This window comes from Chelmon rostratus, chromosome 16 (genome assembly GCF_017976325.1).
Source record: "Chelmon rostratus isolate fCheRos1 chromosome 16, fCheRos1.pri, whole genome shotgun sequence".
In the NCBI taxonomy this organism is placed as follows: Eukaryota; Metazoa; Chordata; class Actinopteri; order Chaetodontiformes; family Chaetodontidae; genus Chelmon; species Chelmon rostratus.
The window spans coordinates 12,847,752-12,875,543 of record NC_055673.1 but is presented as its reverse complement, the minus strand read 5'-3'; the positions used below and the strand labels follow the sequence as shown (position 1 = coordinate 12,875,543).

Sequence of the window (27,792 nt, the reverse complement as noted above, 5' to 3'; positions counted from 1 at the left end):
CCAGTAGTTACAATCTTCTGCTGATAAATTTATGGCTGACATATAATGACGGCACACTCAGCTGAACCCACAGTAAATCCAGGACATGGATTTCCTCTGTCCTTGAGAATCCTGTTAAGGTTCCTGCTCGGTCTCCAAAAGCAGATGTGCCTTAAATCTAAAACTGCAGAGTTCAAGAGCTGGACTCTGCTGTCATGGACCATGCTCACGTTTCTGCATCTTTTATTTTCAGAACAACAACTCATGTACACTCGCTAACAGCGTTAAGAAAACTCAAGAGGATCACAGGGAAAAAAAGCAGAAATTGCACATTTTTCAGGCTTTTCTTTAAGTATGAATGAACTTTCCCACTCAAAGCTACTAAAAACTACTAACTAAAACAAAACAAACGGCTCTTTGGCTAAACTGCTCACAACTTGTTGGCATAAGCAACCAGTGATGAGGGCTCACACACAGACACTGCTTTGGTTTGAGGGGTGACAAGCCAAGCCAAAGATTTATTAATGCACTCTCCAGTTCTGATTTATTCCCATGAGCTATGAAAGCAATCTCTGGAGATTTGATGAGTGGTTATCCATCACGCACAGTTCTGTGTTTTAAGTTCCGTAGTTGTAAGCGCGGATTGATTTGAGTCTGCACTCGGCGCGCCATTAGTAATGTAACTGGAGGTAAAATAATACTAATGCAAAAATAAAAGCAGTCTTGATGTGATTGATTGAATGACTCGTGCTAGTTTCGAGGGTCTGAGGATTGATTTTTATACAGAAATAAATGGAAACCAGAGGAGGAAAATACATCAAAAATCTGAGCAACATCATAGCAACATGACATCATGAACTTCAGTAAGACAGAAAACATTTGGATGTACAAAACATTTAATCAACCTGGAAAAAAACGAATACAAAGCGTACACCTGTGTGATTAATGACATCCCAAACTACTAGGTGTGATCCTAATGATCAAATTGCGTCCAGGATTTGTTACTGAAAAGCGCCTGTTCACCTCATGAATGTTTACTTGGATAAAGAGTCTAAATATGCGATCTGTACTGATATCCAGCAGCGCCGTCTTCTTTGAATATAAAACACTTTGAAGTGTCTAAGCAAAATACCACCCCGGGTTCATGGTGTTTTCAACGTCTTGCTTCCACCCATCAAATCCGCTCAGCTGTGCGCAGACAGACTGCGGGGCGTGTGCGCTGTGGGTTTGTCCTGCGACTGACCCGTGACTTAACTGGCTGTCACGGGGGGTGAATGGCTCGCCAGTGAGCAGCTGTGGCCTCGATGCCACAGTCAGGCCCGTGGCCCTCAGTCCAAGTTGTCTGTCTGCGTGCGGGAGACATAATAGTGTCAGTGGTGGTGGTGCTAAAGAGCCCGTTTGTTGACGCTGAAGATTTTGACAGAGTGGTCGGCGCTGGCACTGGCAAGCTGGACCCAGGAGCTCTCCTCCTCGATTTCACTCTCTCCGCCAGGCTGTCCATCCGTCTTCTCATTGTTGTTCTCTCGACCTACTCGGCCGGTCCGGGGCCTCCAGCGGAGTCTCTTGACCGCCAAGGAGTGGCTTTGTCTGCGAAAGGATGTGTGATGAAGGGAAACAACAGGATACTGGATTCCTGCTTCACACACTGTTCTTACTACTGTACCATCTCTAATTCCTAGATACAAAACATGTACAAGCCACAACGTGATAACTTGCTAGTCCTTTCTGACACATAGAAAACAGTACAAAGACAACATAATTAATACTCTACCTCATCAACTTCACTGATTTTTGTAAATATCTGCTTATTCTGAATTGGGACAGGGAGGTAAACACAAGCTGATTACACAAGCTGCTGAACTGACAAGAATAGGGTGTGAGCAGCACTGAAGCCTGAGGGACAGAAGCTTTCTGATATAGAGACACCTCATACCTGTCCTCAGTTCACTTCCTAAGCTGCACAGACAATGAGTCACATTCCTACGTGAGATACGACACATGCAGGAATACACAGAAGCACCTGTTGACGCCTTCTCTTCTGTCAAAGGAAGGCAGTCATTCCGATCCTGCTTTCTCTCCATCACACATGCCAGACTGAAGGCTCACCACTGTTCCTGTGTCATTTACATCTCCTGCCTTTCAAGGTCACACCAGGAAGTGAACTTCAGGTGAACCGCGTGCGTGCATGTGTGCGTGTTGTAAAGGATACGAGACGTCCGTTTCTCCGCAGCTGCTCCAGTCTTGTCCTCCGGCCGGCTCCTGGCCGGCGCTCCACCTGTACAGCAAGATCCTGCCGCACTCCAGGCCCACTGCAAGCAGGTAGCTGTGGAGGGCACCAAAACACACGCATGCATGTTTCAAATACAGCAGCAAGCTTTTACCGACTACTCCCATCCCTGACGCTCGAACCATAAGGCCGATAAACAAAACTGAAATTGTGCAAAATTTTCAAACTTTGATTCAACAACAAATTTTCAGCAAATTTCCTTCTTTTTTTTTTTACAGGATTTAAATGTTTCATCTGAATCCAGCAGTTTAGTTCCACACTTGATACTGTGACAGATAAATCTGTCTGTATATCAGTACACTCTTGCAGACCACTAAGCACTGACCTGAAGCGATACTGGTGCTCTGAGTAGTCTGATATCTAACATGATGTCGAAATCAGACGCCTGCATTGTGTCTACACAATTATATATTCAGTATTGATTTGTAGCCTCTCCGTTCTCTGCTAACAGATGAGCACAGATTCACGCTGAGCTGTAGAAGTTAACTACAAACTTTACATGAAAACAACGGGTGGCTGTCTTACCTTTCCACATGCACATTTGTAGGTTTGTTGTTAAAAGCAGAATATTCTATGAACAACGTAAGAGGAGTGCTTTGTCTATTAGTGTTGGCTGAAATAATTCATGTATTTGTTTGCTTTGAGCCATTTCAGTCATTAGGTAACTCGTCTGCTGGAACATCGGCTATTAACAGCCAGGTTAATTATTGGAGGCCAATCCCTCGATGTTAGCATGGCTGACGATCAGTTTGACTTAAACAGTTTATATTTTGCTTTCAGATTCTTGTGTGTATGTTTTCAGCTGGTGATGCTCATTCATGACGTTGGCCACAATACAAAAATAAATTGCGTGTGTGTACCTGTTATCAGAGCAGAGTGCGGGGCAGACAGCCACAGCGGTAGCAGAATCACCCACATCCAAGATGGAGGAACATGGTTTAATCTCAGGAGGAAGGACAGAGTCTCCAGAGTCCTCTAACCTGCAGGGGCCCCAGACTATAACCTGGAGAGAGAGAAAGAGACACACACACAAACACGCACACACACACACACTTGTATGAGCAAACAAAAAAATTTAAAGTGAAGCTCACAACAAAAATTCTTTCATCACATTACTCCCCCAGCGTGCAGCCATCAGTTTTCTTACAATCACTTTATCACCTTGGAAGCAAAGACTTGTAAACTGCACCAGCATCTTAAAAAATTACCTTCTTGTCCCGACTGGACGTCACAAAGTATTTGCTGTCTGGGCTCCAGTCACATGACCAGATGATCCGGCTGTGTACGGCTGTGTCCTTCCCTGTGTGTGCCCACAGCGAGAACCTGGGCTCTGCGTGGACACGACAAGCACAAGCATTCCACGAAGAATGAATTAAACTCACAGTACTATTAGCGGTCCACACACTACATGTATTTTGTCACATTTCATTTATACGACAACACAATGACACTTCCTCTTTGATGACAGATGAGCTGGCAGTCAAAACTTTGTGTCACAATTATTGCAGCGTGACGTCAGCACGTCTACATCCCCACCTCGCTGCTCTGTAGTAACAAAGGCTCTCCAGAGCGACAAATAGACAGCCAAACAAGACAGAGCACCTCGTTCCAGCCCTCCGTTTCAGTCAGTTTTGGTTTATGACCTGCTGCTGTTTATTTCCCCAGCCTAAGTCATTTCAGACCCCAGATTGGTTTTCCCCAGAGAGCTTGTTTGTATGCTGCTGGCAGCCGCCTGTCTGCGCGTCCGCTGCACTGCTGGTCTCCACTGGCGCGCACACACACACACACAAAACCGAGCCGTGTACACACCGCCGTAAAAACCACAGTGTCGCCACAAAGTCTGAGTTAACCACCATGTCGTGTCTATGTGCTCACAACACACCGTCTCTCTACAAGCACGCACACTGCATCTCTGCACGTTTGTCTCTCTGCACACGCTCATAATTGAGGGTGTGTTGTTTGGGACCCACAGGTGTCGCATCATCTCCCTCCATCAACACTCTCATCTGAGGACCGCAGAGCAGCACGTTAAAAAAGGTTACACAGATTAGACAGCAGCGCATAAAGAAAAAAAAGGGAGGAGAAGAAGGTAAGCGTGTCTCCTTAATGAAGACGTCTGGGTGGCTGATCCAGGAGGAAGAGGAGGAGGGAGGTGGAAGAGGAAGGCAGGAGGACGTGGTTAGACAAAACAGGAACAAGGAAGGTGAGAGTGGAAGGAGTCTGTTTGTTTGATCAGCTCTGACTTCGTTTAACCTTCCCTGGTCTGGTCCGTGAGGCTGCGTGCGCGTGTGCGTTCTTCACAATCACCTTGAGTGATTCAGCAGCCAACCAGAACAGACGGGACCCCCCCCCCCAGAGCCACGAGACGCGTTACCGGGCGCAGCGGGGAGGTAATCCCCGGGCTTGAACGCTGTGCTCTGACCACCTCGGACGCAGCGTCGGGTTATTTGTCTGAGTCAAGCTGCTGAGATTCTCTCACGTAAACACGCTCTCCAGGAGCGGGCTCTTGTTTACAACAGGGGTCCTGCGGGAGGCGAACGGAGGGCGAGGACGCACAGATTGACGCAGGACGTCCATTAACAGAAGTACTGATCTGATACCAGTGCTTATTTTATCCGGTTTATAAATGTCTTCATGTTGTGACAGTGACTGAGAAACAGGATTTCATGTGTACAGCTGAGAGCATTTTCTAGTTAAGTGTCTAGTTATCATCATGGGTTTAACAGATGTTTGTCATAGAAATAACATCAGCTTTGTAAGAAAGTTTACTTTTTTACTATTGACGAATAATTAGTAAGTGAGAGAGTGATGTGTGTTGTTGCTGCAGAGTGTGAAGAATAAGACACGTCTTGTAAAGCTACTCACAGCCAAAGGAGTGACCTTTAAGAGCAGCGCTCAAGTGACCACATGATTGATCTCATGCAGCTCCAGAGCAGGAACAACCAATCAGTGACTGATGAATGATTTATTTAACAACTGTATTGTTCATGGTTTAAAAAGTTAAATTTTACAGCAAAAATTGTAATTTTTTTAAAAGGGGTAATTTTATTTGTGTGAAATCCTGCATCAACATGTTTAATTAACAACAAACTAATAAGGTGATAATATGTAAAAAGGGATTAAGAAATGTGGATTAAAGAAGTTGCTGCTGATGGTAGAGAAAGTGCATCACAGAAATTAGATAATGAGAATTTTGTAGTGCAGAAAATGAAGATGCATGAAAAGTGATTGTAAAAAAAGATCAGTTGCTTCTTGTTTCCACTGCGGACAAAAGAAAAAAGCGGAGTAACAACTGATTAAAGGTTCTAATCAAATGCATGGTAGGCTACAAAAAGGCTTCATAGGGTATTTCGGGTTTGGGTCCAGATCTGACTTGTCAGACCACGTGGATACTGACAGTAGCTTCCTGAAACATGTCTCATGTCTCAACACTCCTGAGTCAAGTCTGAAAGAGGTCAAAGATCAAGCACAACAGACACAATGACAAAAACAATAAAAGGAGGCTTTTAGGGTCAGTATCTGGTCGCATGAGCCTGGAATCAAACCAAAGGCCGAGAACAAGCCACCGCACAACCGCTGCGCCTCTGCTTCTTCCAACAGGAGTTTTACAGCTCTAGAGATCTGTTAACAGCGTCGATAGTTTCCTTCTTCATCTTGATCCTGACGTGATACACATGATACACAGATTTGATGAGCCCTTGCAATCTGTTGCAACTTCGCTATACTGACAAGCCCTCTGGAATAAATGACGTGGAATAAGCACACTGGAAGGCTTGTGTTGTATTCTGCCTAGTTAGTGTCCATCTGAGAGCCCTTGTACCCCATTTCAGAGCTTTGCTATCCAAAGTATGACCTGCCATAATGACATTAATAAGTTTGAAGAAATTCAAATTGTGGTCAATTTACACAAATATGCAGAGAGAATGTCATTAAAAGTAACAAATAAATAAATAATTGACTAATCTTTCCTTTATTAGCTCCTTTTTGGACTAGTTTCAGTCAACACATCACTTGTTTGGCTCTTCACAGTATTAATTAGGGGAGTCCTTCCAATCAGGCCAGCTTGACTTGGAACAAATCTGCTCAGTGGCTTTACCTTATTTTAATTAATTTGAATTAGGGGAGCTGGTGTTGTCTGCCAGCAAGGCTCCAATATTGTCTCTTTGTCTTGAAATGCACTCAAACACGTTTTTAATTAAGCTAAATTTACTTGCAGAGCACCATGAAGAACCATTATCTCACCCTGAGCTGCACTGCCTTACAAACCAACATCCTGAGGAGGGAACAATACGCTGCTTTATGGTGGCCCCTCATTAGTGACACCTCCTTCCCCTCTCTCACCAGGACTTTCAGGTGTGGGCAGGTTCCGTCTCCATAACGACCATGTGCGATCACGGGAAACGACTAGTAGGAGTCGTCCGTCGGGGGAGAAGGCCATCTGGGTGACGGTGAGGGTGTGGCACGGCAGCGTCTGGAGCTGACGCCATGTGGCCGCACTCCACAGCAGGACCGCCGCGTGCTCGGCTTTGGATGCCTGGAAAGACAGTTTAGATTAGTTTATCTGCAAAAAAAAACAATACAATACGACTTTAAAAAGCATCTTGAAACCCATTTGTTTTCTTTGTCTTTTTTCTTCTTCTATAACTTTTGCTTTGTGGGCTACACATTTATTTATTGGATCTGTCAATTTTATCTCCCTCTGTGCCTTTTCTTATTCCTGAAAAGCACTTTGGAACTGGAAAAATGCCATAAAGGAATAACGCAAAGAGGTGCAGAGGACAGAAACAGGAGCTGAAGGGAAGAAAGGTCTCTGGCCTCGATCTTATCACACTGACCTTGCATGCAGAGGCCACCACCGTGCTGGCGCTGTCTGAGGCGAGACAGAACATCTCAAAGCCGTGGCCGTACCTGGAGGAGACAGAGGAGGACAATCACACGGAGTCTAATCACGAACAAGCTTCCAGATAACAGCCAGGCTGCACACGTGGAAGGACAGACGGGGATCCGAGAGACGGACAGGTGACGAGGAAGGATGACGACAAAAGACAGCGCTCCCAGACTGACAGTAAATTAAGGATTGTGTTGTTCCAAAGCGTCTCCCCGACGAGCTTCCAGGCTTCGCTGCTTCCTGACAGGTAAATAAGCAGACAGAGTGTGAAATTAAAATACTGATCTGCGATGACTGGTCCATCTCCCGCTGACAGAGATGAACAATGGTGAAGCTCCAGCTAATCACTCCGAGCCTGATTATTTTCTAGCTTGCTGACTATCACCTTCTTGTTTTTAAGTGTCAACAAGTCAGCAGAGCGAAATCATAGCCTGCGATTTGCCAACGGAGGGAAATTCCTCCACAGGCAGCTTTCGAACGCTGCAGCAATTTGGCTGCGACGGTGTGAGTATTATTTATGCTGCAAAAATAATGTGGCCACTCACTCATTTTAATGTTTCTATTATGCACTAAATGATTCAAAAGGAGGTGAAGCCAAATGGAGGTAGAAATATGCTCTTCAACAAGCACAATGCCCACACCTCGAATAAACGGCCAGGCCATACGTCATGTTTACGGCGGATTGATAGGTAAATGGCTTTAACATTGGCTACAAATGGAGGCAATATATTCAGGTTGGACAAGAGGCTCATGGGACGGCAGGAGGCTGGATCCTATTTGGCCAATGAACATGAGGAGGGAGACAACCAAGAGCTTCGGGAAGTCCATCACTTTCAGAAGCAATGAACCCTTTGGGCAAAACTGAACAAGTGCAATTCCATCTGGAGATGTTGCTTCATTCAGAGCGTCATGAAAACTCACACATACAGTGGAAATGTGCAGTAGAGACTGTATGTTGGTCTGAGGACTCTTGGTATCGTTCCTACCAGCGGCGGAGACATTTGGATACTCACAGTTTCTGGACCTCAGGCCAGAGTGTGTTCTGGAGAAGATGATCCTCTGGTGGGGGCTCTGTGCGCACACACACACACACACACACACACACAAACACACACACACACAAAACACACACAGTTAACCACAGACTTCAAAATCCTTACTTTCATTTGCAAGATCCTGAAATCTGTTAAAATTCAAATACAACCAGTTTCCAGTTTACTAAATGAGGATTACACCCAAGTGGCTATTATAATGTCCCTCTTTTAAATCCTCATACTGTTTACCCAAACAGAGACAGAGAAAAGTGTGTGAGTGTGTGTGTGTGTGAGAGAGAGAGAGAGTACAAGTTTCTGGGGGATAAAAAAAAAGAGTGAACTACAAGCTACACGGTTGGCTGAGAACACGACTGATCGCCTGGAGACAATGTGCTCTCACGTTCACAAACAGCCTCTTTTAGCATTTAGTTCGTATAAAACCCTCAGCCCTGCAACACGCTACTTTTCCCAAAACTAAAAAAAAAAAAAAAAAGAAGCTATTCTGAAACAACTACAGTTTTATCTCTGATTCTTAACGGCTGCTGGCTTCGAAGGGGATCAAATCTAGCCGGGCTCCAATCCTCTCACTCGCACCGCGGGCTCTGCACAAGCCTGCGCTGCCGTCGTGCTGCGTGCCACCGAAAGCTAGACTGCTCGTGTTCTTCTTATTGGTCATGGGCTTCCCGTTTCGCCTAATTATTCATTCGTCTCCCTGCCTGCGGAAGCCAATCAAATGAGTGAAAACTCATTGTTAACAACAGTCTCCGCACTCGGTTGCTCCCTGCATAGCCCGGGGTCATCGATACTTAAACTTTGCAATCACATAAGCCTGCTTTCTAATTAGCATTGCAGATTAAGGAGTGGCTTCAATCATGCTGATGACAGCCCTTGACACCCTCTTGCCCAGGGGTTTTAAAACGCCATGCTACGCTCCCTTCATTTGACTCTCATCCATTTCTCATCTGCACATTTCCTACAATCAGTGTCTCTGTTTTGCCTTTGTTCCTCAACTCCTTGTCCTCTGTGTACCTCTGTGTCGCCTCTACAATATTAAGTCAACACCATTTCTGTGCCCAAACTCATCCACCTCATCTTATATTTAAATTTCTTAAAAAAAAAAAAAAAAGTTGTTCTGGAACTTCCTTTTAATTTTGTAATGGCAGTCTGCAATTTTCCACTCTTATTCCTGCATTTGTTTGCGCTTCTGCTCACATCACTGCCTTCTGACATCTCTTGGGATGCTGTATACAAAAATAAAACAGAATGTGGTTTTCTTTTTTATCCTTTTTGACATATACTCAATTGAAAACAGCACAAAGACAATATCTTTAATGTCTGACTGCATCAACTTCATTGATTTTTGTAAATATCTGCTTATTCTGAATTCGGTGCAGCAACAAGTTGGGACAGGAGCAACAAAAACCTGGGAAAGTTGTGGAACGATCTAAAAACACCTGTTTGGATCATTCCACAGGTAAACAGGTTGATTGGTAACAGGTGATAGTATTGTGATTGGGTATGAAAGGAGCATCTTGGAAAGGCTCAGTGGTTCACAAGCGAGGATGGAGCGAGGTTCACCACTTTGTGAACACATGATTGTATAAAGGATGTTACTACATGAGCTCAGGAACATTTCATAAAACTGTTGTCGGTGAACACAGTTTGTTTGCAAATGACTGCATTCTGTTTTTATTTATATTTCACTCGGCGTCCCAACGTTTTTGAAATCCGGGCTGTAACATCGGCCTCCAGCAGACCTCAGGCACTGTGGGAGTAGACCTGTTATAATTAACTGTCTGTCTGGCCGCATATCATTGTCTCTTATAAGAACATCCCGCGACAGGCAGACAGGAACTCTTAAATGTGTACTGAGTGGGTCGCAATGAGGAATATAAATCAGGCTATCAGACTGCAGAGGAGACGGGGATGCATTCTGGCTCCGAACTTATTCATCAGGAAGGTTTAAATTGAATGAGGGTTTACGGAGACGACCACTAAATTTTAGAAATCATCATGCTATGTTGGAAAAGTACGTGAAAGTGCAGTGTTTTTTTTAGCTTTACAGTACCAGTCATGATGAGCGGGTGGAAGTACGGCTCCTGGTATTGATCAGATACACTGCTGAACGACTCCTTTTCTTCATTGTCTTTTGGGGCAAGGTCACCTGTAAATGAAGATGATTTCTAGAAATGTATACGGCTGTTTGAATATTACATTACATAAAAAGGAATGAAAACACTACACAAACCCTTAGTTTAATAAGGCTCTCAAACTACAGCACGGAGCTCATGAAAATTGATTTTCACACAAGTCGAGCAAGTGCTGAAACGCTCAAACACTGAGCTGAGCAAGTATTTTACCTTGAAATACAGCCTTGTTGGACAGACCCAAGGCAGGTGTGCTGGCTCCTTCTGGAAGGCTGGCAGAGTCCTGGCAACCAACAGATAAATGAACGAACAGACACACGCACATCAATAACTACGTGAGCGTGGGGGCAGTCCTCTCGGCACATTTTACAGCTGGAAAATAAAGTGAATGAGACACTACAGAGAACGTTCTGGTGAGATCTGACCTTTGGACAGAGGGACAACATGTGGTTCCTGGAATTTTAGGTATTAATGTAATTTGGCACTCACACTAGACGCCAACAGCTTTTCTCTTGAGGTCCCGGAGATGTTGGCAAAGTTCTCCACAAAATTACGAGGCGCCTGAAACACTCGCAGGACCTTCTCATCAGCTCCAGACACGAACTGAAACCTTCCGACCATCGCCAGACACTGCATGTCGTATCCGTGGATCTGTGGCCGCGAGATTTCATGCCAGGTTTCCTGCAGGGTGAAAAAGACATAGAGAAGTATTGCAACGATGCAGATCTGGTCACGACGATCCAAACTAGCTGCATGTGGTTGCCATGGGGAAGAGCCAGCGCTTCAATAGATCTCTGATGTTGTGTGAACCGGGTTTCTTGGCCCCACATGTAGGCTCTTTGTAAGCAGGCCAAATACAGCAATGAATACTCTGTTCAAATGAAGCATTTTCAGCAAGATGCAAAGTGTTCTCACGAGAGAAGATGGAAGGATCCACAACAATGGCGGATTTCCTTTGGCATACTGAGGTGGTTAATATTCCAAACTGGCACACTGAATAATGTCATGAAGACCGGAACCATGATCATGTTTCTACCTGAGCTGAAGGTGAGACTTAGGAGACAGGAAGTGTGCGTTTCATACCATTGACAAAGCTGGTATGGTATCATCTTTTGTTGTGAAGCATCTTTGGTTATGTTGCGTTGTTGATGTGTTGTCTTTCCCAGCACGTAAACATTTAATACCGTCATGAATTATGAGCCACAATCAGCTTTGCAGTCAACTTGAACGTGTTGACTGCATGTTTTTTTTTTTTTTTTTTACCTGTTTGGCATCTTCTTTCCTCCATGGAGTGAAGAGTCTGGTGGTCTGGTCTGACCCCACGCTGAGGATGAATTCTCCCTCAGGATCCCAGCTCAGATCCTGGACTGCATTAAAGTGACCTGATAACACAACCCCAGGTCTCCACTCTCCCTGGTCAGACGGCATCGCAATGGTCAGTTCACAACTTTAAACCTCTGATTTCTATATTCACCTTCACATGCGCACACACACACTTCCATGACTACCACCCCTGCCACATGGTGGTAAACCCCAGAGCTGCTGTCTGTGATTGGCAACTATACGACAGTGGCTGATTATAATTTAGGTGTTGCTGTCTGAGAAGTCGATCTCCTTTGAAGCATCTGAATTAGTTATCAGCACCTTCAGGTTTGTGCTGAACTTTAAAATTCACCTTCCGAGCAGGCATAATTGAAATGCAGTTATCTCTGAACTTGCGTCGTGACTGCAGACCCCGACTCTTTCTCAGGGACATCCAACAAAGACACACACAAAGCCAGTCAAATTGAGTGGCAGACAGGAGACTCGGTGTGACTAATTACACTAATCACTGTCTCTCACGCAGTGTAGCTGTATAGCCAAGCACCAACACCGAATCGCAATTCAAACATACATGCCATGACAGTAATTCAGGGAACATTTGTAGATTTCTTGGGCAAATCAAAGAAATAATTTGGGGATTGTAACTGAGCAAGTTCAAGAGTAACTGAGGCCATGACTCTTACCTCTTTGGCTTGGTCTTTGCACCAGAGATGCAGTGCACCATGAAAAGCGTGAGCAACGATCATGGAGCCATCTGGACTCATCTGGCAGCCGTAGAAACCCAGAGTGTTGCCACCAACCTCCCCTACACGCACCTGGTGTGAGAGGAAAAAAACATGTCGTCAGGCCAATCATTTATCGTTACACGCTCGTATCTGACGTCAAGCGGATGAAGAGCTCTTGGTTTCTGTGTCAGAGTCACTGATTTGCTGCAGACGAAGATGAAAGAAACCTACGGCAAAATGAATGTGCATCAACTGCCACATATGGAGGGAAAAAAAAAGAGTAAAGTAGGTTATTTTAAAAAATACTGCTATTTCTGGCAATTATGAGCACCTCCTTTCATCCAATATGACATTCAGACACGTAGTATACCGTATAGCCTTGCTGTTGTAGCAAACACGAGGATTTTGTGTAAAGCTACAGGCCCAGATTTATAGAAAAGAAGAGGATTAAAGGGAAAAAAGTTATGGTCCTCAAATCTGTTCTCAGTCTCCCTTCAAGACTTATTAACTAACAGCGCCCATAATGGTGGATGGAAGCAAAAACAAACAGCAAATTAAGCTGACAAGTCAGATGAGAAATTATGCAAAATGGGACTTATTAGAGATGAATAAACTGTGTTGTGTTTTTTTCTGACAGAACGCATTTGTCTAATGCAAAACAAAAGGAATTGCAGCGCAGCCTATCACGCTAAACAAATAATCACGGAAAATGGCAAAAGCTTGAGAACACAGAAGGATTTACATAAATTGGATTTGGGTGAGAGCCTGTGACCCCTGCGTCATGTTCACAGGGCAGATCATATAGACAGCGGAGCATCCATGGGGTCTGAGCTTCCACTGAAAAACCAATCCAATTTAAAAACATCCATAATCACAGCCTCTCAGCTCAGAACTAGAATGACCGCCTTGCAGTCAAGTTTACATCCATGTCTGTCCAGACTCAAATAACACGTATGGTGACGACTCTGAAGGAAGTTAATAAAAGGTACTAACGTGTAATATCTCACCTGAAGCTCAATATCAGCAAAACCAGTGAGCTTGTGGTGGATTACAATGCTTCAAATATGGATGTTGCGGCAGAGAAGCTACTAATTATAAAACATAGATGTTTCACACACGTCTGCAACCCTGCAGCACAGAAGATCTTTACAATCACCAGTTTCACGGTTTGTGTGAACTTTGTCATAATAAGCATATGAATTCTTGAGTTAGGGCCCCAAATGTGTCGTGTGTGTGGTCACAGTTCATCCTTGAGTCCAAGTGGACGTTTGTGCCAGATGTAATGGTATTCCCATAATACCGTGTCCACGAGAGTGGGCGAACGCCGACAAACAGCAGAAATAAAGACGGACAACTGAAAACATATCTGTGGCGCGGAGGCACAGAAATGCTGGAAAATACAAGTAGGTCCTTTAGGATTCTGACCACCTGTCCAATCTCAGGCACTTTGCTATTGTGAGTCAAGGCAATTGTGGATTCAATCAGTACCAGCGGCAGAAAGCCCCTTTAGACTTAAATGCAGTTACAAATTACACAGACAAATGAAAGTGTGCCTGTTTAAACTCCATCAGAGGTCATTCTAACTCACATCAAGTTTCTTTAAAGGTTGCTCCGCTGTCTATATGACAACAAAAGACAAAAGAAATTGCATTTAAAATAAACAATTGTATTGTATTCAGCCATAATGCCAAATACAAATCTTCTAATTGGTTCTAAAAATGTAAAAACTGAATTACAAAGTGTACTCATTCATTCTTTCACTGACATTAATATCCATAGAGAACAGAAATTACACACTAAAATAGAGAAAGCAAGACAATATTAATATCTCATCCTGTTGCTTGCGTAACCAGCATGATTCAATGTGGGATTACGACACTATACAGAAATAACTTGAAACAGTGTAGAAATTAATTGAAATATTTAAAATCTGAATAAGCAGGAATTGTTGTTTAAGCAACAGAGAGCTTTACTAAGCCTGAGCTGTCAGATCAGTATGAGAATACTCCTGCACGAAGAGACAGTTAAGTCCTGTAGAAGAAAGAAATCGTCATCGCATCTTCTGACTCTAGACTTCAGTACTTAACCAGTCAAAGAAAAACTATGCAGTCAAGGACTTTGAGAGCATTCTGTAGACCAGGCGAACTTCTCGCTGCTCTGAGGAATTAAAACAATTAAAAGCTTTATTGGGCCCTGAGGCCTTTGAGGTAAACTGGGCCCAGAGGGCAGATCTCTTCAAGTCGGTAACAGCAGAACCAACCCTGAGGAGTGCTACGCTGCTCCCTCAGCAGCACTGTGGTCTGTATCCACGTACACCTATATGTATATAATATCTCCTCCATCTTTAATTAGCTTGTGCCTTCAATGACATGGACATCGGCTGAAAGGAAATATGAGAAGTGCTAAATTCACCCTCGAACGATTAAAATCTGGAAAGATGTACAGCTTAGCCTGTTATCTTCTCTTAAAGTGGGAAGGTAGAGTGAGAGCATGTTCAGCTGCAGCAGCGACCTGAGGTGTACTGCAGGAGAAACACACAAGAGTGTACGTGCATCAATTACAAGTTAAACAAACATGTCCAAAGGCCACACAAATACACACACATCTTCGCTATGTTGCCCTGCCGTGTGCGGCGGCAAAGTGATGTCCTCAATCATCCGGCCCCCTTAGAGAGCTCGCGTTGGTCATCAATGACCTTCAAAATCCCGCCTGTCTGCAGGCTGAAACACAGCGGAACTAATGACAGCGATAAAGGCATGCCTTCACTTTGAATGGCACGATCCTGCAGCCATCCAGAGAGCGAGACAGGGAGGAGAGCGAGAGAGACAGTCAGGTAGAAACATAGATGGTGAGATTGAGGGAGAATGAGATGCAACATTAAGCAGATTAATTTTAAAATTCTGCACACAAGAGCCTGCTGTAAATCATGCAAAAACTCACAGGGGCAAAAAGCCGTCATCTGTCTTGTTTACGAGAGGGGAACAATATGGATGGACGGCGTGCCTTATCGGTGGCCGGTGGGGGTACGGGGGAGGAACAGAACAAGGACAACAGAGAAGTGAAGGCATATATCATTCTTGGAAGGAGAAAAAGAGGATGATGAGTGCTGAATGAGCTTAGCCAAGCCGGGAAAACCCCTGCAGAGTGGAGCAGTTTTTCAAATCAACTTTTCAGGCTGAAATACTGACCGGCGCACAGTTTTCTACCCTTCAATTTCTCTTGATGGTGAGATGTATACACAAAGTAAGGAGTGCAACTAGAGACTTTGTCATTATGCATTAATCTGTTGATTTGTCTTAATCGACCCGTGCTTTGTCGAGAAAATGTGTCAAAACAGATTTTAGTGTTCAAATTCTTTTATCAAAAACCCCAAAATATTCAATTCATAATGATGTGAAACAAACAAAAGCGGACAATCCTCAAATCTAACATGCAACAATGAGCAAATATTTGGCCTTCAATTAAATTAGGCTGGACCGCAACAGTTGCTGAACGAAACAAAAATCCACAATATCTTTGCCACCTCAGTCTCATTATAAGCTAATTCGACCCGCTTTCATGAAAGAGCTGGAAATGACTCTGATGAGAAAGCTGAGAGTGAAGCAAACCAGAAAACCACAACAATAGCTGCGTTTCCATTACAGTTGTTCGCAAAATAAAAGCGATATTTCTGAAATTTCGGCAAAGTTCAAAGGCTGCTTGCAGGTGTTTCCATTGAACAGTGTTTTGCGAACCAGCGGAAATTTTCGGAAATTCCCAGACGTCCCGCGAGATTTCCTTTTGAGGAAGATGGCCGAAAGTGTTATGCATCCACTGACCTCGGTGATGTGTAAATGCTAAAAAAGTGTTTCCATTACACTTTTGCAATACACTTTTATATCGACACGTCTGAAAAACCACCTCATGAGAGCGTAAAAATGTTTTAGCAATATTTGAGAGGATTTTCGAAATATAGGTATTTCCATTACCAGTTTTTTATTGCGATATTTAGGATTTGCGCATTTCTAGGGGCAATGGAAACGCAGCTAATGAGCTAAAAGATGTTAAAAAGCGCCAGAGAGCGAAAGAGAACTGCAGAGTCAGGAGATAATTCTCACTGTCAGCAACATATTTCACATTATACATAATAATTTCATTAATTAGAGCAGTTTTGAGCAATTAATCGATTATTAAAAATTCTTAATTTTCTTTCTGTCAATTAATGGACTACTTATTTTAGCACTATATTACATCAATTTTTATATCTCATCCTTACCAAAGAGTGAGAATGAGAGTAACACCACCTGAAAATCTGGTTTCCAGGGAAGCAAGTTATGCTTTAATAGACATTAATACTCACATAAATATGCGCATACACATTATTCAAAAATATGAACTAATTTGATTTTAGTGGCCTTTCTCAATCTTCCATACAGTCAAGTGTAACAGGAGGAGGGTACACAAGCCGATGTGTGAGAGGGGTTATTCCTCAAACACACAGACACAGACTGACTATCCCTCTGGGCATTGTAGTGGCCCGCTGTGGTCAGTCTGAGATGTTAATTACCAGCGTGTCTCGTTAGTAAGATGTGCTTTACGCAGTGGTGGGCCCCGGCCACCCCACTGCTAACCCCGCTCTCCATTAAATCTCACCAATTACTCTAATCAGCGTGAAGAAGTGGAGCGCTTCTTTGTAAAAATCGGCTAATTAAGACACACATGGCCGGTCATTCAGCGCTGCGGAATCTGCTCTTCCGAAAACTTCAACGTGTTGCAGAGAAGCCTTTGTGAGGCCTATTCAGACTCCAGAAAACACTCTGTCTGACGTGTAAAGATAGGAAGAAAATGTAAACACAGCTTAATTCACAAACATTTCATTGTTGCACATTAACATGTGTGTGTGTGACGGAGCTGCAGACGTTAAGCTTCCTTTGCAGGCAGGCAGCCTGTCAGTTCAAAGGGCTGCTCTCTCAGGTCAGAAGGAACAGAAATAGGAGAGAAACAGAGAGGAGACTCATACTACGCACTTTCATATTCGACAAAAAGGACATTTCAGGTAGGGGGTTTATTCTTTTTTATTTTTGGAATCAAGAAGACAAGCCTGAGCCGTGGTGGGAGATTGACCACACCAGACTTGATTTCAAATTCCCACTGCTGCTTCTCTTTTACGCTGAACACCTTTTTTCTAAAAAGAAGAAGAAGAAGAGTACGTGACACCTGCACTGGCTTCGGGCCTTAACCGTCGTCCCTTTGTCAGAGAGAATAATCAAGACTTTCATGGCTGCTCCTTTGTGTGGTCTTTGTTGAGCGTTGCCGTGGATGTGAATGATGAGATCAAAGGTGCAAAAATGTAACTGATCAAGTGCTGAATCTCGCGCGTCACCTCCGAGTGTGATCACACTCAAGGTGCCTGCCATGGCAAGGTGAGCCGTTTCTACGCAATGGGATGTGCGTGTGTGTATTTGAGAGCCCGTGTGCATACACTGTGGGATACATTCTGCAGTCTGATGTTTTTGCAGCTCTGCCCATGAGTACGTGTTTCTGTGTTTGTGTCAGGTAGTGGAGAGGTAATCTGAGGTACTCCTGAACCACCTGGGAATTTGTTCAAAAAAAAGAAAAAAGAGAAGCTGTGGGGCAGATGGGCAGAGAACCGCTTTTTCTTCGCCATCCACACTTGTGTTAAATTTAGCCCCATTCTGGCACAACAGCAGCTGCGGGGAGCTAAGAGAGATGAGGTGGAGGGGAGTGAAAGGAACGCAGGAGGGAGATAATGTGAGGGAGGGAGACAAGACAGGAGAGGAGGAAGGAAGGCAAGTGGTGGGGGAAAAAGGGGAGGTGTAGGACAGAAAATGACAGAAGGCGAGAGCGTGGAGTGAAAGGGAGAGACGGATCACGGAGGAAAAAATAATAAGGAGAAAGTCGTGCAGGCAGGGTGTACGGCGTGCCTTCCACCAGCCTCTCCATCCCCTGTCGGATGTGTTGGGGAATGGGTCGTAAAAGAGGGGGTTCAGTGTGAGTGAGTGATAGAAGGGAAGATGGGGGAGGACAACCTCGGCTTGTCTAAACTCACAGTGGTGCGCGGGGCTCTGCGCCTCTTCATCACTGTCTATCACTTCTATTCCTGACACTTCAATGTCAGGGAGAGTGGAGACCGACGCACGGGCACTGACAGCAGGCGAGAGAATACTAGTGGAGGGCTCGAGCTCCGGATCATGTCAAGAGTTACTGAAAGAGAAGCTAGCAGAAATAGAGGGGGGAATCGGTGTGTGGATCCATGTGGTGGTGTGTTCCCCTCAGTGAGTGATTGGTACTATGTGTATAAGTGTGTGTGTGTGTGTGTAAGGTCTGTGTATCTCAAAACACCCAACTTGCATTCGACACAACACTTACCTGCTCCACCCAGACTCCAGATCCTGCCTCAGGAGCCCAGAGGATCATGGTTTTGTCCATAGAAGCAGAGAGCAGACTGAGAGGCTGTTGCAGCTTGCCGCCTGCAGGGGGAGACAAAGAGATACTGGACAAACCACACAGAAGCAGCACACACAGTCAACACTATCCAATCTTTAGCAAGAAAACTATTAAGATTAGGCAATAGTCAGAAAAATAAGCATAACTGTTAAAAATCTTATTTATCATTTCATAATCCCTCTGATTTACTTCTACAACCACATATCAGGCCTTCCATGCTTTCCTTCTGGATGCACAGTTACCATGACCATCAGTTTGGTCTAATCTATGCTTAATGTTAATAAAAAGCATTGCTTGTGAAGGTGGAAAAACTTATCAAGACAAAAACTGGGATTTCAGTATTCAGCGGAATAACTGTGACGACCTTTGCGCTGCATGATTGCTGCATAATTGTGCACCTTTACTTAGGTATTAGATACTTAAGCATCTTAACATAATGATGTGTGATGTACACAAAAGCTGGGACGGGCGTAAAATGATAATGATGTATTACGCTTTGCACATTCATCAAACTTTCCCTTGAGAACTAATTAAACTGATAACTTTTCACACCTGTTTTTTTCCCTTTGTCTTTCCTGTCACTGCTGCCTTTTGTGAAACTCTGCTAAGACATTTTAGCAGGACGCTCCTGACAATGATCTAACAGTTTTTATGAGAAATCAATTCCCTGGTTTTTAAATCAAGGTACCTCTGTAGAGAGGAGGCTGCCAGTGGACTCCATAGACCCAGTTCTCATGGCCTGCCAGGACCGTCTCAAGAGACACAGCAAACACTGAGGACATGTCTGTAACAGGAAGACAAGGAGGCCAGAAGAAAACTGTTATCAATATGTCAGTTTTATGCGATGAACAAGAGGAAAGTAGCTGATTTACTATAGATACTTCTGCTTTAAAAAAAAAAATCCTTTCTATTTGTGTCCAACTACATGTTTCATGAAACATCAATTATGTGCTACACTTTTAAAGGTGAACACACACACACACGCCTGGTTCTCTGCGGAGGTCGGTAAATACCATATGCCATTAAACCATCAAAAAGCGTGTCTCTTCATTTGCTTAATTAGCACCCTTTCCCCCCCCCATTCTTTTAAATCAAGCCTGCGTGGCCCGCTCACCTCTCTCCTTCACTTCAAAAACGTCCTCTTTCATTTTGATGATGCCGTGATCGTCCTCTGCGTGGGCGTCTGTCCCAGACTTGGCACACAGCCTCCACACTCTGATGAGACAGTCCTGTGAACAGCTGGCTAATAACAGCTCCCCACCTGAGCGAGTGAGAGAGACAACCTGAAAACCGTCCCCAGTGAAAGACATTTTCTATCAACTCTTAAACTAACCCGTCACTGAGTTTATCAAAACTGCCTTTGTACTATTTCCTCTCCCACAGTGCTTTGGTGGAAAATGTGTTACTATCTAGTATATCATTGCTGTTGTGATGTTGAGCGACACTTTGAGAGCAGTCGTATTTAGTTCAGTTCTTTCGTGCAACAATATTGTAAACATGCCAGCAAGTCGTAGCTTATGTACACGTTCCCCTCAATTCTTTGTCAGAACTATTATCAAGGTATTATAGACGAGCGCTGCTGACTGTGACATAGCCAGTAAGACAGCAGGAGGACAGGCCAAATATAGGCAGACAGGTGGTAAACAAAGCACATGCCACTGTCTTTGAGTGGCCCCCGTCTGTCACATTATGCCTTTCAGGTTTAGTCCAATGGCCGCTGGCCCAGTTTCGCCTCTGCCAAGATAAACAGACATAATAAAAATTCCTCTGCTGTTACTATCTAAGGCCTCCTGAATGCTGGGAGAGGTGGGAGGGAGGCCGTTATTGTTTGTCAGTCATGATGTAATGATGACAATGGTGATTTGTTTTGCTACATGCCCGAAACTCTGCCGAAACTACTTCCATCAGTGACTTTCTTGACCTGGGCGCACTTTTTCTTTCATGGAAGATTGTTTTTGATACTTGGGAAAAAAATTATTTGCCCACAGGCAACAAATAAAGCTGAAACATGAACTTCAATCTTCAGTATGGCGCTTTTCTTTATTCATTAAATTTTAAAACATCCTAAGGTAGAGCATGAAAGTGATTGGGGTGTGGAGGAAGGCTGAATCTTATATTTCATTTTATGAAAAAGTGATAATCTTCCCTTTGGACCCTCCCTCCAAGATCTGAAAACATTTATGGCAAACAAAACAAAGAAGAGAAAATACAGCCACTCTCTAATTTTGAATAAAGAGCTGCTAAATAAATGGTTTGACATCCACCCAATTTGCAAACCATGAACAGGCTCCGGCACCGCAATATTAATAAGTTAAGTTAATCACGGTCAGCAAATGGTAAAAATCGCTGCTCACACACATGCAAGAGAGAGGGAGGCAATCTAACGCTGTCCTGGTCCTGGTTTCACACACAGCTGGTTTGGTGTTTTACAGCCAAAGCGGTGCATGTAAACCACACGCTCGGTGTCTTTGTTACAGTTCGGCTGACTGTGAAAGAACGAGCGATAAAGCGTGTGCTCAGATCAGTTTGTGGGCTGAAGGAAATGGACGCTGGCTGCCTGTTTGATGGTGATGTAGAAAATAAAACCCTGATACAAAGACAGGATGGATCCTCTGCAAGTAAAACACGCCTTTATGACCCTGTGCACACATAAAAGATGTCTTTTTGATCTATGTGATCTCTTTTTTTTTTTACATCATAAATCTGGAAATGGAAGGATAAACTAAAATAGATGTATGGATTTAAAAAAAGATAAATAAAATAAAAGTCTAACTGCCCTCCCTTCAGCAAAAATTTTAATTAAAATAACCAAAGTGATGATAAACAACCTGATTTTATAAAAGCCCAGATTCTATTTTCCTACTAAAACTGATGGGAAGAAAATGGGGATTTGGAAAACAGGACACAGACGGACACACAAAAACAGAATCATGCTCTGGATCTGTGTTTAATAGTTATAACAAACTGCACCTCTAGTGCTGCAATTTGCCATCTGCCAAGTCATAAAACAAGAGACGGATTTATCTAATTACTGCCACAGCAGCGAGAGGGTTCTGTCATTCCTATAGGGATACTTCACATAAACAAACTTCTCTCTGTCTTTTTGCTGGCTCGTGGCTTGGCAGCGTGGAGTGGGTCATAGACTGTGAGTGGGACGGAGACACTGGTGGAGAGGGCTGGTTAAGGAGATGAAATAGCTTTTGCACAGTCAGAGCAGTGCAGTAATGAAGTGCCCTTGAAGAGCCTGGATTGGATCCACGCATTGCCGTGTGCTATGACAATACTGTGAAAAGCACGCTGGTTGGTGAAGTTGGACTCAAAATAGCTGGCTTGAAAAGCTGAACAGGCGGTGTCTAGTTTTGGTTTTTGAATGCTCTAATGATCTAAAAAGAGTTGTCCTTTTGCTTGCTTTTTTTGCTTTAAGAAGGCTAATATGCACTTGTCTTGCCTCTCTCATCAAATTGTTGAAGGCTGTGACAGGAAATGTCCTCCCACCTGTCAGCATTCAGCCAGTCACATGTTATCTGACTCTTTCAAAGGCCGATATTATCGAGGTTTGCAGGCTCGCTTTAGATAAAGCGAACCACAAGCAAATGCTTTTAAGCCTTCAGAAGACAAAGACCACCATATCAGAGACAAGCAGGAGCACCAAATGTCAAAAATCGCTATTACATGCATGTACAGTGCCTATCATAAGTATTCACCCCCTTTGATGTTTTACCCTTTTATTGCTTTCATAAATCAATCATGGTCAATAAAATTTGGCTCTCTTAACACAAAAATTTCTTGGAAAAAACTCTTTAATGTCAAAGTGAAAACAGATTTCTATAAAGTAATGTTAATGAAATAAAAATATATACATAAAAATAATTGTTTGCATAATTATTCACCCCCTTTTTTATTTAATGGTCTAAGTCAATAGAGGTCTATCAAATTGTTGCCAATAATCTCACAATTAGTGAAATGAAGATCACCTGAGTGGTGTGGGTGTGTTTCAAGTGATTGAGTTGTAAAACACCTGTGTCTGAAGGGTCCAGAGAGTGGTTGATCAGTATTCCTGGCTAACATTACACCATGAAGACAGAAGAACACTCTAAGCAACTCAGGGAAAGGGTTATTGAGAAGCACAATTCAGGGGATGGTTACAAAAAAATTTCCAAGGCACTGAACATCCCCCGGAGTTCAGTGAAGTCAATTATCAAGAAATGGAAGGAATATGGCACTTGTGTGAATCTGCCTAGATCAGGCCGCCCTCGTAAACTGAGTGACTGTGCAAGTAGGAGACTAGTGAGAGAAGCCACCAAGACCCCTACAACTACTCTGAAGGAGTTACAAGCTTCAGCTGCTGAGATGGGAGAGACTGTGCATGTAGCAACCGCTGCCCGGGTTCTTCACCGGTCAGAGCTTTATGGGAGAGTGGCAATGAGAAAGCCACTGTTGAAGAAAAGTCATATTAGATCTCGACTAGAGTTTGCCAAAAAGCACGTGCAGGACTCCATGGTCAAGTGGAAGAAGATTCTTTGGTCTGATGAGACCAAAATTGAGCTTTTTGGCCATCAGACAAGACGTCATATTTGGCGGAAACCGAACACTGCACATCACCAAAAACACACCATCCCCACTGTGAAGCATGGTGGTGGCAGCATCATGCTGTGGGGATGTTTCTCAGCAACTGGACCTGGAAGGCTTGTAAAGATAGAGGGCAGAATGAATGCTGCAAAATACACTGAAATCCTGGGGGACAATCTTTTTCAGTCTGCAAGAGAACTACGACTTGGGAGAAGATTTATTTTCCAGCAAGACAATGATCCAAAACATACTGCAAAAGCTACACAGGAATGGTTAAAAAAGAACCAGGTAAATGTTCTGGAGTGGCCGAGTCAAAGCCCAGACCTCAATCCTATAGAGAATTTGTGGCTGGGCTTGAAAAGGGCTGTTCATGCCCGATACCCACGCAACCTGACAGAGCTTGAGCAGTTTTGCAAAGAAGAATGGAGCAAAATTGCAGTGGGCAGATGTGCAAGATTGATTGAAACCTATCCACACAGACTCACTGCTGTGATTGCAGCCAAAGGTGCATCTACTAAATACTGACTTAAGGGGGGTGAATAATTATGCAAACTATTATTTTCATTTATATAATTTTCTTTTATTAACATTACTTTATAGAAATCTGTTTTCACTTTGACGTTAAAGAGTTTTTTCCAATAAATTTTTGTGTTGAAAAAGCTAAATTTTATTGACCATGATTGATTTATTAAAGCAATAAAAGGGTAAAACATCAAAGGGGGTGAATACTTATGATAGGCAGTGTATACAACTAGAAAACACCTGAAACAAAATGTCTGGACCCTTAGCCCCTATTTGTAACTTCCCACACATTAAAAATTGACTGTGATGATGATGATGATGATATATTAACAGCAGCACTCACCGAGAGACGCCCATGCCACCCCACGAACCCAGTCTTCATGTCCTTGCAGGGACATGGCTTTCTGGAGCTGTTGTAGAGTAGTTTGAAAAAGGTCAAATGATGGCCTCAAACTCTGGAAATTCAAATGAAAGAGTCGACACAGAATGCGCAATGGCCGACTCCCGAGACAGCATCGATCTGAGCTTACCTGTCCGTCGGACCGCACATACAGATGCACCTGAGAGTTATCAGACCCACAGGCCAGAATGGGATCTGTCAGGAAAGAAGGTCAAGTTTTCACACACGGTAATTTAAGTACCCGCGCACGTGGCAGGTTGAATGCATTTACATGTAGGACTTGGCTTTATGAAGAGGAGCATGGTGGAAGGGAAGGATGAAGAACAGCATCGAATTGACGAAAGGCATGTAAACTAGACAGGCGAAATGACACAGGACACTTCAAACGCAGGCTGCATTCTGAATATGACATTCGGTTACAGGCGCTAAAGCAGTGGTGCAAATTGAGATGGATGACATGAGAGGAAAAACGGGTGCGTGTGCGAGTGTGTGTGTGGTAGGAGAAGCTTAGGCTTACCTCTGCTGCCTGGCAACAGTGCCAAAGACACATCCATCACGAAACTGCTGCCAAATGATAAGGTATGGAGGCACTCAGCTGAGGAACACACATACACACGCAATTAAACCTTCTGACTAATGCTGCTGCACAATATAAAAATAATAGATATTCTGAATAACTATTTGACTTCAGGCTCATGTGAAAGAAAAACGGAAAATACTTGTTTTGACTGTTCCTGTGTGAAATATTTGCCTAAAAAAATGTTTTTCCTTCTGCTTCTCCTTACGTGTAGAGGCCAAGGGTCTTTCAAGCTGCCATAGTCTACAAGCAGGCACATACATAACATAGATAGTATTTTATCTGGGAAAACGCCCCAAGGTCATGCCCAGTCTGCATACACACACACTTTCCATGACTGTCAAGTAGCATCAGTGTTCATCTGTACTGACAGGTGGACAGAGATGTTCAACAAAGGCAGGCTGTTATGGGTGACAGCTTTGGAAAGAAAAAAAAAAGGAAAGTAGATATGGATGACAGCTTGGAACACCACTGATAATCAACTATGTGAAGAAATTAAAGCAATATTACAATTAACACAGCTGCTGATGATTCTGTCAACTTAAATTATCTAGGAAATATAAACATTACAAGGCGATATTGAGCACTATGTACCGTCATTTCTGCCCAGAAAACATGTGACATTTCACTTTTTTCTTGTTTTGCCTACATGTTAAGAAGTCTTTAAACTAAGACAGTCTAAAGTAAGTGTATATAGACACAATATCATAGATCTGATGCACCTGAAACAGTTCTGCAGCACTGCAGAGGCGAGGCACATACATGTGGTTTCTAAACATTGCCATGTCCCCTAGCAGCCACTAGGGGGCAGAGATTCTAACTGTAAGTGAATGAATGAAATTGATTATTTCTTCATTACATCATGGGTGAATTGGTTACTTTTTGGATAAATGCAGGGTACCTGATGGAAAATTAACCAGTTTTGTTGGCTCTTGCAAAGCTTTCCCAAAATAATGACACTATCCTACAGGTTGTCTATCTGGCGTTCACCTTGTCTTGGTCTGACACCTCAACGGGGTTCACAAGACGACTCTAAGAGGTTGTGATCATTTCACTTGGGCACAAAGACAAAATCATGTTCACTTTTTTTTTCTTGAAGAACACTGTATAGTTTTACCTCTTAATGCCTCTGTGATTTTTTAAAATGACATTCTGAAAGGGGACCACACCTCAACATAAATTATCTCAACTCACAGAACAGGGGTCTCCAGAAGACTTTTATGGAAACAAAGAGGAGTCATTATGATTTTGAGCTTGTGAAACAAAATATTTTTTTTTTCTGCTTGTGAAAAAAAAAAAAAGCTTGGACATATTGGGATGTGCAAGGTACCAATTTTGACACTGTTTTTAAGACGGGACTGACTAGCCAATCAGCATGTTGGCCACTGATCATCCAACCAGACGAAGTCAAACTGTTCACTTCTGTATGAGGAAAGCCTCGATGACATATGACAGCTGCAGTCGCTTTGAAAACAGCGACTGCTGGGGCACTGGATTTGATGAATTTACTGTTTATCAGACCACAAATTAGATACATTTCTAGAGCAACAAAAACTTCTTACACATGTGCAAATTAGATCTCTATCGTTCGATCTCAATCTCTCTATTTATCTATTTACATATTCACACATTCAAATAAGCGCATTCAGTTTCTTTTCATATGCACACCAAAGGTAATATACAACTGCAGGCTGTGAGCTCAAAATCATAATGATCCTTATTTGCTTTCATAGACACTGCTCAAAAAAATGGTCACAAGAAAAAGAAAGAAAAAAAAAAGGCAGGAATCACCCAAATTAACAACCAATCCAACACCAATCACTATTTCAAAACACTGTACTTTTTACACAATTTCCAACATTGTTATGGCAACAAAGTAACACAACAGCTCCACAGACTGACACTAAAATGTATTTGGTGGGATTTTTGTGCCTCTTACCTTCTTTGGTTTCATTGCAGAGCCACAGCCGAACTGTGGAGTCAGATGCCGAGGAGGCCACCAGGATCTTTGAGTCCTCCACGTAGATGGCATCCACGGCACAAACTGGACCAGTATGGCCCTTACACTGCACCGACTGGATGAACTGGAAACAGCAGAGCAAATTTTAGAAAATATCTAAAACGAGGGGCAGGAACACTATCTGATGAAGCAGGTGGCTTACCTTCCCATATTGAGCCTCCCAGACGATGAGACAATTGTCTGAGCCTCCTGAGACAAGATGACTCTCTGGAGCTGTGACACAATAACAACACAGTAAAGCTATGCCACAGTGTGTGTGTGTGTGTGTGTGTGTGTGTGTGTGTGTGTTTCAGCTACAATGAACAGGACTCGTTGAAATCTAGTAATGCACACCAGGGAGTCAGTTTTAGATCCACAGATATGACGTCTCACTTAATTCAAGTCTTGAAAAAACATCTCACTTCTACTGGCTCACATGCCGCTGGACACGTGCAGTTGGCTCATCTAATGTTAATATAAACAGATCCCAACCATCTGTTTGACAGGTCCATCAGAGACATCCTCTCCACACTCACCACAGTGCCCTCTGTGAATCCACTGGACGGTGTTCACTCTGCCTGTGTGTCCATTCAGCAAAGCGACAACTCTTCTCTCCTGAAGTGAAATCAAATGGTGTGTTTACTAAGAAAACGAACAACATATGCCTTTATTCACAACTGTAGGATGCTCGGCTATCGTTAGCTGTTACAACTAACAACGGCGGCTAGCTTTACGGTAGAAACTAGAGAGATTTTACAACCTGTGGGTTGTACAGAGCCACCGAGTTACATGTCCCAAACGCAATGGTCCCTCCACGACCCCAAGAAACAACATTTGGAGTCCTGTTTGGACAGCAAGCTACATGGCATGTCTCAATTACGGGCGCCGCCATCTT

The 27,792-nt window shown here is 43.4% G+C and overlaps 1 protein-coding gene across 1 annotated transcript; it reads right to left on the bottom strand.

The window, feature by feature from the left end:
- Positions 1–294: 294 nt before the first annotated feature.
- elp2 (elongator acetyltransferase complex subunit 2) lies at positions 295–27,792 on the bottom strand. Its single transcript, XM_041955061.1, has 22 exons — positions 27,658–27,792; positions 27,434–27,512; positions 27,061–27,131; positions 26,838–26,982; positions 24,839–24,916; positions 24,452–24,516; positions 24,265–24,331; positions 19,945–20,091; positions 19,519–19,614; positions 18,753–18,853; positions 12,342–12,473; positions 11,599–11,748; positions 10,825–11,016; positions 10,549–10,618; positions 10,257–10,352; positions 8,168–8,225; positions 7,102–7,174; positions 6,608–6,800; positions 3,475–3,596; positions 3,127–3,269; positions 2,189–2,302; positions 295–1,566 (listed from the first exon to the last, which is right to left on the bottom strand). The coding sequence occupies exons 1-22, from the start codon at positions 27,787–27,789 to the stop codon at positions 1,365–1,367; spliced, it is 2,526 nt and encodes an 841-aa protein (XP_041810995.1). The 5' UTR covers positions 27,790–27,792; the 3' UTR covers positions 295–1,364.